Genomic DNA, 13323 nt, shown 5'->3' on the forward strand with positions numbered 1-13323 from the left:
AGCCAATAGCTTTGATGTAGGAATTTGATCTGAGCATGCGTGGCACTTTGTCCGATCAAAATTCTCTACACATGTTCGTAGTATGTCCGATCGGACCAGTTTGTCGGAAAATATTTCCAACAAGTTGGAAAATTGATAATGAATAAAAGTGGTGTTGCGCTCCGGCTAAATAAATGTGATATACTAAAATAAACTAGCTAATACCTTAGTAGCAGCAGGAAAGTAAGAGATAAATGTTAAACTACGTGTTTAAATAAACTCAGACAATGTGCGTAACCTCTTGGGTGCAATACATCAAATAGTGCTTTTGACAAAAAAACAAACTTAAATCAGGTGATGTACAAAATCCTCTATAGAATCCAAAATATCAGTGAATCAACGTGCAATCCACATAAATTAATAAATTATACAGTGTAAAAAATACCTATATTGGTAGAAATAATGCTAAAAATAACGAATTAAATGAGATTTATAAGTGCTAGAAGTGCAACTTGAGGGGGTGCAGTGAACAATGGTGATTAATCAAAAAAAAAATTCACAAAGTGCTAATAATAATATTTGGACTCCAAACACAGTGAAGATGTGCTCTAAAACACGGCTCCAATGTAGCTATTAAAATAAAAGTTCACTATAATCATGCAAAAAAATGTCCATTCAGTGATAAGCAGAGCGATATCCTGCGTGCCCGGAGAAAAACGGGGAGTAAGTTCCACCAGTGCTCCTGTGCGTATTGTATCCTCACAATAGGTGCAGTAATTACCTTACCTTACTGCTGTAAGGTAAACAGCATTCCCAAAACAACACTTGTTATCCGCTGGTGTGGGTTCAATAAATAGCACAACTCTGGACACTCATTCCACCGTAGGCACGATGTATCATGCAGAGAAAACAAGGGGAACACTCCAATGGTGAAGTATGTATTCACAATTTTATTTAGATACAAAACGAAGCTTGGGTACTCACATTTAAAACGAATAAAAATAAGCACAGTAAAAACGAACGAGCGCCACGTTCGTACTTCCGGACGTCACTTCCGGGTAGTGAGGACACCGGAAGTGACGTCCGGAAGTACGAACGTGGCACTCGTTCGTTTTTACTGTGCTTATTTTTATTCGTTTTAAATGTGAGTACCCAAGCTTCGTTTTGTATCTAAATAAAATTGTGAATACATACTTCACCATTGGAGTGTTCCCCTTGTTTTCTCTGCATGATACATCGTGCCTACGGTGGAATGAGTGTCCAGAGTTGTGCTATTTATTGAACCCACACCAGCGGATAACAAGTGTTGTTTTGGGAATGCTGTTTACCTTACAGCAGTAAGGTAAGGTAATTACTGCACCTATTGTGAGGATACAATACGCACAGGAGCACTGGTGGAACTTACTCCCCGTTTTTCTCCGGGCACGCAGGATATCGCTCTGCTTATCACTGAATGGACATTTTTTTGCATGATTATAGTGAACTTTTATTTTAATAGCTACATTGGAGCCGTGTTTTAGAGCACATCTTCACTGTGTTTGGAGTCCAAATATTATTATTAGCACTTTGTGAATTTTTTTTTGATTAATCACCATTGTTCACTGCACCCCCTCAAGTTGCACTTCTAGCACTTATAAATCTCATTTCATTCGTTATTTTTAGCATTATTTCTACCAATATAGGTATTTTTTACACTGTATAATTTATTAATTTATGTGGATTGCATGTTGATTCACTGATATTTTGGATTCTATAGAGGATTTTGTACATCACCTGATTTAAGTTTGTTTTTTTGTCAAAAGCACTATTTGATGTATTGCACCCAAGAGGTTACGCACATTGTCTGAGTTTATTTAAACACGTAGTTTAACATTTATCTCTTGCTTTCCTGCTGCTACTAAGGTATTAGCTAGTTTATTTTAGTATATCACATTTATTTAGCCTGAGCGCAACACCACTTTTATTCATTATCACTTACTTTGGGGAGGGTTAGTACCCCTGCCGGTGTTTTGCTGCAACCACAATTTTTCTTTTGTAGGGCACATAGGTTGGCGCGAGAATATCTTTACTCCCAAGTTGGAAAATTGGGTCCGACGGATATTCCGACGGAAACAGTCCGATGCATACCACACACAGTCGGATTATCCGACAAAATGGTCCGATAGGACACATTCCGTCGGAATCTCCGATCGTGTGTACAAGGGCTTAGAATGCGATTGTGGCCTGCAATACTTTGGGAGGACCTCCAGGGCCTTACATGTACGTGTGGGTGAGCATATCAACAACATTAAGAAGGGCCTTAAAACACACAGCATATCTAGATATTTCAGAATGTGCCACCATCGTGACCCAAAGCATTTGATGTAAAGAATAAAGAAATTTTCTAGACATTGGCAAGGAGGTAACTACATTCCCCAGTTAAGTCATTGTGAATCTTTTTGGATTTACAAAACTAAGATTATGATGTCTGCTGGTTTAAATGTAGAGTTTAAACTACCTATTAGCAATGAAACAATTAAGGTACATTTTTGGATTGATTTTGTTTTAAATATAATTAGATTTTTTTTTACGTATTTTGCATTATTGTATCTTTTTTTATCATGGAAGATGGCTGTGGACTGACGTCTAATGTATGATTCGTTTTTACTTAGCCAATTTTTTAATGTTTGGTTATTTTTTAATAGCGTGCCTTTTTAACCACTTGCTTACTGGGCACTTAAACCCCACTCCTATCCAGACCAATTTTCAGCTTCCAGCGCTGATACATTTTGAATGACAATTGCGCGGTCTTACAACACTGTACCCAAATGAAATTTTTATAATTTTTTCCCTCCAAATAGAGCTTTCTTTTGGTGGTATTTGATCACCTGTGCGATTTTTCTTTTTTGTTAAAAAAATGTAAAAATAATGAATTAAAACATTTTTTTAAATTTATTTTGTTATAATATTTTAAAGTGGGTAATTTTTGTCCGTCATTGATGTACGCTTATGAGGCGGCAGTGATGGACACCGATAGGTGGCAGTGATGGGCACTGATCGGTTACACTGATAGGCAGCACTTCTATGTGGCACTGATTGGCACCACTGGTGGGCATTGATAGGTGGCATTTGTGGGCATTGATAGGTGGCACTTGTGGGCATTGATAAGTGGCACTTGTGTGCATTTTCAGGTTCCAATTATGAGGCACTGCTGTCAGCGTGAGGAGAGAAAAAAAACAATCACTGAGCTTTTGTTTTGATCATGTGTCATTGGCTGACAGCTGATCACATGGTAAGGGGTTGGATCGGTAATCACCCGAGTCTCAGTGACTCGGTGATCCCAGCTTGCTCCGGGAGCATGCATAGGGGAGGACATCATGTGACGGCCTCCTGGGAATTCACATCCGCGCTGTGGCCGTCATTCGGCTATAACGCAGATGTCAGATGGTTAATAAGGGTTCTTTCCCTTGAAATTTTGAAATTAGAATGTCCTTGATTTTTTGTCATCTTTTTTTAAGATCATTATGTAATGAGGTTTGTGTCACCCTTGCATATTTCTGGCTTTAGCAGGAGTGACATGGGTTTCATTATTTTAAACTCAGAGCATTATTATTAGTTTGATCTTTCATTGGTCGGCTCCCCTTGTGCAGGACATTGACTGCCCAGGAGACTGATTAGTTGATTGATGGTTGCCATGGTAGTACATATACGAGCGGGCAGTCAACGTGAATTAGAACCCGGGCTAAAGAAGTCCCACCCACAGACGTAAAGCGCACAGGGGGAGGAGTCACATCTGATGTCGCCCGCGGCCATCTTCCTGGTTAGTGACCAGTAATTGTACAATGCTTGTTTGCATGCACTCGGTTAGAGTGCTATGTTTGTAAGTAGGATTCCTCTTTTTTAATCTAAAATAAACCTGTCAAACGCAGAGCACTAGATTCCTTTTTTTTGTCCTCATGTCTGGAGAGATTATCGGCTGGATCTTATGTGATCGGTACCCCAGGTGTGGGTCAAAAGCTATGTGACCTTTTTACAGGCCGAGTCTGTGGCCCCTAGTGGCCACAGAGCGAAGTGACCTAACATAACATTGTTTTGCCCAGCTGTACCATTCTGCCGCAGTAAAACTGCGGTGGCTGGTCGGCAAGTGGTTAAAAGGGGCATTTATGAAAGCTTTGACGTTGAATTTGTAAATATAGCATAAGTCATAAAAACATACAAATTTGTGTCATATCATCAAATGAAATTGATTTAAAATCTTGATAAATGATGAGGAAAAGAAGCAAAATGTATTTGTTATGAATATTTATTAGCCTAACAAGCCATAGTAAGCATGATCCAGTTTTGCTACTAAAGCAGTAAATTTGCTCCCAAGTTTTTTTTGAACCCTAGCGATCTCCCTGCAGAATCGTGATGATTAGCAATGTTATCTTATCCTATGAGTTTCTAAGCAGGCAGGAACTGAACAATCAATGATTGATTGAATGAAGCTCAAATTAGACTGGTAGTGGGCAAACCTGCTCTCTATGTTCATGGAATAGAAGAGATTTGAGTTGGCTTACAGGAGAAAAAGCTGTGGGAGAGCATCACTGATGTGGTGATAGCCATCCTTTGCAATGCAGCAGTATAATGCATGAGGAATGTGTTCATCACAACTGAATGTGCATTTTTTTTTTACAGATCTTTACGTTAATATAGATATGTTTAAATGTGTTCTCGTGCGTCACTGGAGCTACCGTTAAATAAATCCATTTCACAATTTTTTTTTTTTTTTTCAGGTAACGTCTTGTACTTCTCCTGTGTTCTTGTCTGCTTTGAAGAATCCTCCTACCTTTCCACAGTGTTATCCACGTCTATAATATGTCCTACACAAGAAAACAACACTAAATATGTTCAAGAGACTGTTAACATACAAAATAATACGGTATACACTGTAAATTTCAGTATATATATTGATAACACTACCCTTTACCTCTGTGAACAACAAAGACACATTCATTCTGTATTTCAAGATATGAAGATACCAGGTATGAAGATATCAGGTGTTGAGTTTGTTAATGCACTGAAAAAGCAATACCAGACTAAGTCATTCTCCATAAACTGTACAGTGTGCAATAATACACATGGCTCTTATCAATTAAAGCGGGAGTCCGCCGGGACTCCGCGTTTTTTTTTTTTTTAAAAGCCAGCAGCTACAAATACTGCAGCTGCTGACTTTTAAAATAGTGACACTTACCTGTCCAGCGCGCCCGCGATGTCGGCACCCGAAGCCGATCTCTAGATCGTCTCTCGGGTCCTGCCGCCGCCATCTTGGGTATGGGAATCAGGAAATGGAGCCTTTCGGCTTCATTTCCCGGTTCCCTACTGCGCATGCGCGAGTCGCGCTGCGCAATAAGGACGGTCCTCGCTGCCTCTGGGATCTGTGTGTTTCCCAGCAGGCAGCGGGGCACTTGCGGAAAGGGGCGGACACTTGCGGAAAGGGGCGTAATCTACGCCCCTTTCCGCAGAGAGCTATCCCGGAAGTGGGTGCAGATACCTGTACTGTACAGGTATCTGCACCCCCCTCCCCCCTGAAAGGTGCCAATTGTGGCGCCGGAGGGGGGGAGGGTTCCGATGAGCGGAAGGTCCACTTTAGGGTAAGTGTCCTTATTTTAAAAGTCAGCAGCTGCAGTATTTGTAGCTGCTGACTTTAAAAAAAAAAAACGGTTGAACTCCCGCTTTAAGTGGCAATGATAAATCTCCCTTTTATGCCTCTCCTCCAAATTAAAGGAGGCTACTGCCGTAACCAAAAAACAGCATAGAAAAATAAATTACCTTTCAAGTAAGGATTAAGATTTAATCCCCACTGAAAGTAAAAGATGGCTACTATGGCTGTAGCGGACAAATATAAGAGAAAATCAATTATTCCAAACTTGCATTTTATTAAATATCAAAAATCCACAATAATATAAAATCACCCAGCCGTATGGCTAGAGTACATCTGACCCTGCTATGCATCAGATAGTGACACACCAAAAAGCTGAAAAATATATTTGGTGCGTCCTACAAACCAATTACAAAGACACATATAAACAGTAGACTCACATAAAACACAGACAGACAAGGCGCCACTATTAGCAGGCATGCATTGAGTTTCTTGTGGGAGAAACCTCCCTTATTGCAAAATTAATAATAGAATAATCCATAGTGTATTATAACAAGAATCCAATGCATGCATGGACCCTAGGGGTTGCGGAATTCAAAACATCAAAGTTGTTCGCTATAGTTAGTTAGTAAAATGGCTAATTAATCAGTGTCAGATGTTGCCTCAGGACTATCACCGCTTTAGCAGATTTCTTTACTTTTCACTAATTCCTGCTTAAACCGTTCACCAATCTGAGGTTCATTGAAAACCAGTTACTTTCTGATGTTGTCTATTCATTTAGTGGAAGTCATACTTATAAATGAAGCAGAGTTGTAAGATGTTTTTATATATAACTGCTGGTAAACAGAATTTCTTCATTCTGATCAGAAAAGTTGATAGTTTCAAATTTCAAGTGGATTCAACAACCATCTCTTACATGCATGTAAAGGTCATTAGTGCCGAACAAAGTAACCATCTCTAAAATCTCTGCAAGACTAAAGCATTCATATAGTACAGGTAGTATCTATCACATACATAGCTGTCCAATCATTTGAAGGTTCTCTACGTTACCACTTCTCTGGTTTATCACCTGCAACTCAGCGTCCTCGTTACTGCTTTGGATACCAAAAGCAGGACGGTGTTTAGTGGAACACTAGTCAACTTGCCAAGTCAGCCAGGATGCAATCAAGTGCTGGCCTCTTTGCGCTTACCGATATCTCAGTAGAACGATGGTCGGCTATCACTGCTTCTCTGGTTCACCACCCGCAATTCAGTGTCCTCCGCTGCTTTGGGAAACACAAGTAGGACAGTGTTCAGTGAGACGCTAAACAACTTGCCAGGTCAGCCGGGATGCAAACAAGTGCTGGTCTCTTTTTGCTGTATAACAGACAACGCTGTTATAGGGATAGTTACTCAGTGACCTTCAGCTTTACACTCCACTGAAAGTGATCTCCACTCTCCATATTGGAGATGATTCTGTAAGCGCCTATGGTCCGTAGTTACACTGATGCGTTTCGCAACGTCATGTTACGTAGCTTCAACTCCACGTCTAGTTGACAGAGTTGTATAACAGCGCTGTCTGTTATACAGCAAAAAGAGACCAGCACTTGTTTGCATCCCGGCTGACCTGGCAAGTTGTTTAGTGTCTCGCTGAACACCATCCTACTTGTGGTTCTCAAAGCAGCGGAGGACACTGAATTGCGGGTGGCGAACCAGAGAAGCGGTGATAGCTGACCAGCGTTCTACTGAGATATCGGCAAGTGCAAAGAGGCCAGCACTTGATTGCATTCTGGCTGACTTGGCAAGCTGACTAGCGTTCATAGCAATGCATAGCAGGGTCAGATGTACTCTAGCCATACGGCTGGGTGATTTTATATTATTGTGGATTTTTGATATTTAATAAAATGCAAGTTTGGAATAATTGATTTCCTCTTATATTTGCCCGCTACAGCCATAGTAGCCATCTTTTCCTTTCAGTGGGGATTAAATCTCAATCCTTACTTAAAAGGTAATTTCTTTTCGTGCACTTACAGAGCACTTGAAGCATAAGTTCTAGTTGACACTTTTCCAATTTGTAGCAAATTTGTATGGCAAGTCCCTAGCAAGAGCCAAATTGCAGTGGTGAGTCTACAGCAAGAGCTCTGCAGATCACAGTGACCTCCTGTGGTCGGATGACTATTGCACAACCTAACTGAACCAGAACTTGCAGCAGACTTGCAGAATGTTTGCAAAGAAAGTTGATCTGGGGTCATGCAATGTGGACTTTCTGCAATTGTGCAACACACTTGTGAAGCCTGGCAAGTCTAGCAATAGCTTAGCAAGTCAATTTCAAACTTGCAGCTCAATTGCTTGCTATCTGGGTTGAAACAGATTGGTGCAGCTTAGAGGTAAGTCAAGTGTGCCTGTCAGTTAACTCTAAATGAGCTTAAGTGTCTCAAATGCAAGATGAATGCACCTGAATGCAAGCTGCACTTACCCATTGACACAAGCTAAAATCTCATCTACACCATCCCTTAGCCCCTGTACACACGGTCGGAGATTCTGCCAACCAAATCCATCGGATTTTGTCCGTCGGATTTAGTCCGACGGATTGTTTCCCGAAACTGTTGCATACACACAGTCGGACTAAGTTGTCGAAAAGTCCGATCTTTCAGAACGTGATGACGTAATTTCGTTACGATGGGAATACATTCAGGCTAGTAGCCAATAGCTTTGATGTAGGAATTTGATCTGAGCATGCGTGGCACTTGGTCCGATCAAAATTCGCTACACATGATCGGAGTATGTCCGATCAAACCAGTTGGTCGGGAAATATTTCCAACATGTTGGAAAATTGGGTCCGACGGAGATTCGGACGGAATCAGTCCGATGCATACCACACACAGTCGGATTATCTGACGACACCGTCCGATAAGACACATTCCGACGGATTCTCCGACCGTGTGTACAAGGCTTTAGGGCTTGTTCACACTAGTGTTTTGGTAGGAAAACCCCCCAGCTGAGCTGTGCTTTATCCACCCCTCAACCACTACCCCCTTTGGCTGCAAAAGCAGTAGCATGGGGTGTACACATTTTGTGGCAGGAATTATACACCCTGTGACTTTTGGCTTTCAAGAAAATGGGCCTCACTGCAGCTGCCCCGCAACTGCGTGCAATGCACTAGACTAGCGTAGGCTTCAAGGGGGGTGAAACGGGTGGTGAGGACTGAGGACACCTCCTCACCACCTGCCAAATGCTCTCTGAAGAGTGATCTAAACAAGGATAGCTCTTCAGAGGGCAAAGCTAGCTTAAGTGACCCCCTACAGTACAGGAAATTAAATACCTGGCTGAATGCTGTGGGCATTTTAAATAGTCCAAAATGTAGTAAACATAATATATTTTTCATTTTTGTTGGCACAGAAAACACAACCTATTTCTCGCTGGAGGTTAGTGGAAAATATCGTGTTTACACAAAAGAAGAATCACACCTCACACTGATAAATATAGTGGACAGAGATCCATCTCTACCAGTCTCCTTTGAGATCCACGTTAAAAATACTACAGGACCTGATGGGATTATTGATGATATGGATTTTAAAAACAAAGGAATGAAGACTCATGATGACATTAATATATCACTAAATTTTGAACGTCAGGTTCCATGTAAGTACAGATGATGACTCTATGAAACAATAAAAATATTAACAATGTACAATATGTCACAAATACATATAATGCCACGTACACACGATCGGACTATCTGGCGGACTTAGTACGGGAACACCCGCCAGACTTTGCAGCTGAGGTCCGCTGGACTTTCCGAACGACGGACCTGAAATGAACGGACTTGCCCACACACGGAGGACCAGGCTCCAGATAGATGGGACTAGCAAAGGAGGTCAATGTCGCCGCCTCCATGGGCGAGACTGACACCTCGCTAGCCCCGTCACCTGGTATGGACTTAAAGAGGAAGCCCTACGCCGAAAAAACGGCGTGGGCCCCCCCCCCAAAGCCCATATCAGACCCTTATCAGAGCACGCAGCCCGGCCGGTCAGGAAAGGGGGTGGGGACGAGCGAACGCCCCCCCCCTCTTGAGCCGTGCCCTCAACATGGGGGGTGCATTGGGGAAAGGGGGGCCCTGCAGCCCCCCCACCCCAAAGCATTTTGTCCCCATGTTGATGAAGACAAGGGCCTTTTCCCGACAACCCTGGCCGTTGGTTGTCGGGGTCTGCAGACGGGGGGCTTATCGGAATCCGGGAGCCCTATTTAATAAGGGGGCCCCCAGATACTGGCCCCCCACCCTATGTGAATGAGTATGGGGTACAATATTATTAAAGGGGGCTCCCGGATTCCGATAAGCCCCCCGCCAGCAGACCCCGACAACCAATGGCCAGGGTTGTCGGGAAGAGGCCCTTGTCCTCATCAATATGGGGACAAGGTACTTTGAGGTGCGGCCCCCCCTTTCCACAAAGCACCCCCCCATGTTGAGGGCACACGGCCTGGTATGGCTCAGGAGGTGGGGCGTTCGCTCGTCCCCACCCCCTTTCCTGACCGGCCGGTCTGCGTGCTCGGATAAGGGTCTGATATGGGCTTGGGGGGACCCCCACTCCGTTTTTCCAGCATAGGGCTTCTCTTTTAAGTCCATACCAGGTGACGGGGCTAGCAAGTTGTCAATCTCGCCGCCTAAGACGGCGACATTGACTTCCTTCGCTAGTCCCGTCTACCTGGAGCTGCATTCAAAATGAACGGACTTTCCTCCGTGTGTGGGCAAGTCCGTTCATTTCAAAAGTCTGGCGGACTAGCACACAGATGGCCCGGCAGACAATTTTTGAGTCAAAACTTCTTTCTAAGTCCGACTGACTTTTGGGGGGAAAAAAGTCAGCCGGAGCCCACACACGGGCGGATTGTCTGGCGGACTCTGGTCCGCCGGATAGTCCAATCGTGTGTACGCGTCATCTCACTTTTTTAAGTGCCTTTTATTCATAGGTTTAAACTTTAAAACAAACCATTCTTGACCTTGTTAGCTGCTTTTAAAATTAAGTTCTTCTTTCTCAAAGATCACACCAAGGAGTCTTGAGTTGGGTTTGGGTCCATTTTTCACCTTATGCCAACCGTGTAACGCATATACAGTGCCTTGAAAAAGTATTCATACCCCTTGACATTTTCCAAATTTTGTCATGTTGCAACCAAAAACTTAAATGTATTTTATTGGGATTTTATGTGATAGACCAACACAAAGTGGCACTTAATTGTGAAGTGGAAGGAAAATTATAAATGGTTTTCAATTTGTTACAAATATCTGAAACATGTGGCGTGCATTTGTATTCAGCCCCCCTGAGTCAATACTTTACAGTCCCTTTTCACGAGCTGGAACCAAAGTAGCTAGTGATACTAAATAGGGATGGGTGAACGGGTCGGCCCGAGCATAAGTGCAGGCCGAACTTTAGTTGTTCAGTCATTTGGCGAACAGCGAACAAACGGGTCGTTTGACCGTTTGCTCCCCCCCCCCCGAACCGACCACAATGCATTACAGCGCTGAACAGTGCATCGCAAGCCCTGATTGACTGAAGCAGTGAAAGCTTCAGCCAATCGGGGCACAGAGCACTGTCAGAGTCATGATTGGACACTGTCATCATGACTTTATCCAATCATGGCTCATTCCCACCCCACAGTATAAAAGTATTCTTTGAATGGCAGCTATTTTCAGAGTGGTTTTGGCGTGGAAAGAGATAGAACAGGGCTCTGTTCAGTACTATCAGTTAGTTAATGTGCTATACTGTGCTATTTTGCTTCAATTATCAGTGTAGAATATTAGTATAGTGTGAGTGTAGTGAGGAGGACCATCATTCAGCTTTGCATAGTGTGTTTGATTGCGTTACTGCTAGTTTAACATCATATCGTTTTGTGTGCGTTACTGCCGGTTTAATGCCATATAGTTTTGTATGAGTTACTGCCAGTTTAATGCCATATAGTTTTGTGTGCACTCCTGCCAGTTTAATGCTATTTACTTCTGTGTGTGTTACTGCCAGTTTAACGCCATATAGTTCTGTGCGTCACTGTACATTTGGCGCATTATATTGTAGTATATTATAGTGTATCCGTGGAGTGTGTCTGTGTAGTGTGAGTACTCAAATTAAAGTGCACCGAACACCTCTTTACATTGATTAAAGTGCATCTACATACATTTCAGCTTCTTCTTTACATTTGCTTATAAGCATAATGTCTGGGAGGACAACAAGGAAAGGCAGACATTCCCTTAGCACTGTAAGGGGGCTAGGAACAAATGTGTCCACAGTCAAAGGTGGACGAAGTGATCAGTCCTCAGGCAGGGCATTATTTCCTCTGTTTAGCGAGTTTGCCCGTGCTATCCAGCCACAGCATGCAGAGGAGGTGGTGGACTGGCTTACTAAACCTTCCTCATCCTCTGTCATGCAAGCAGAGACAAGTGTGCAGTCCCCTGCAGTTGCCAGAGTGGATAAACCTGCCTCCTTGTCCCCATCTGTTCCTGCCATAACCCCATCAGCCATGGAGGAGTCAGCTGAGCTATTTGACCATAGCGTCAGCCACGTGCTCCCTTATAATGCCCAGCCATTACTGGATTCAGATGTTGGTTCTGAGGTTTAGGATGACAGGAACATGAGCCTAGAGTGAGGAAGGAATTCTGGTAGACAAATTGGCATTCATCTTCCCCAAGCCGCAGCGTATTGCCAAGTTGTCTCCACTGGTAATTATGAAGATGAAGGAGATGGAGATGATGATGATGATGAGGTCACTGATGCGACTTGGGTGCCAGATAGAGCAAAGGAGGAAACTGAAGGTGAGGTGACACAACCCCAAGGAGGTCGTCATCAAGAGAGAGTAGAGAGCAGCCACCCTATTCTATCACATTCTGCAGCTGTTATCTCTCGGCCCACTCCCCAAAGCTCAGCTGTCTGGGCATTTTTGAGCACATCTGCAGCAGATCGCACTGTTGCTATCTGCAAACTGTGTCTCAGGCACATCGAACCTGGCAAAAACACCAATCATTTGGGTACCACATGCCTAACAAGGCATCTAACATTCAACCACTCAGCCCATTGGCAAGAACACCTAAAAGCCACACAAAAGGGGCACAAATCTGTCCCTCCTCCTCCTTCTTACCCACTTCAGTCTGCCTCTGCGATACCAAGTCATTACCTTTCAGCAGCCTCCACTGACAGGGATGATAGTATAGCGCAGGGTGTCCCAGGTCCTAGCAGCACACCTGCCAGCAGCACACCACCAGCTGTTGACTGTAGCCGGCAAATTTCTCTGCCCCATCTGCTGCAGCGGCAAAAAAAATAGAGTCTCTGCCACCCACATGCCCAGCGTCTGAATGCAAGCTTTTCAAAGCTGTTGGCTCTCCAACTTCTGCCTTGCAGCCTGGTTGATTCTGCACCCTTCCGTGAATTTTCACAATGTGCTGTACCACAATGGCAGGTTCCCAGTCGCTACTACTTTTCATGCAAGGCTGTTCAATCTTTGTACCGTCACGTAGTCAGGAATGTTCTGGCATTGTTGGGCAAGGCAGTCAGCCATAAACTGCTGATACGTGGTCCAGCAAGCATGGGCAGGGACAATATATTTCGCTCACCGCACACTGGGTAACGCTGCTTACAACTCGAAAGGATGCAGGACAGGGCTCAGTGTTGCAGCTTGTTGTGCCCCCACGTCTCCATACAGCTGGTGGTGATGATGCCAGACCTGTGAACTCTACCCCCTCCTCCTCTTCCTCCTCTGCCACCTCC

General features: G+C 43.6%; 1 protein-coding gene across 1 annotated transcript in view; it reads left to right on the forward strand.

Moving 5' to 3' along the window:
• TMEM156 (transmembrane protein 156) overlaps positions 1-13323 on the forward strand; it is a 53678-nt gene that overhangs the window by 16320 nt on the left and 24035 nt on the right. Inside the window, exons 2-3 of the mRNA XM_077477635.1 lie at positions 4734-4982; positions 8978-9220. Of these exons, the coding sequence (XP_077333761.1) occupies positions 4734-4982; positions 8978-9220 (492 nt within the window). The remainder of the gene's footprint in view (positions 1-4733; positions 4983-8977; positions 9221-13323) is intronic.

This window comes from Lithobates pipiens, unplaced genomic scaffold (assembly GCF_037356315.1).
Source record: "Lithobates pipiens isolate NorthernLeopardFrog02 unplaced genomic scaffold, aLitPip1_a1.2 Scaffold_13, whole genome shotgun sequence".
NCBI classification, from domain to species: Eukaryota; Metazoa; Chordata; class Amphibia; order Anura; family Ranidae; genus Lithobates; species Lithobates pipiens.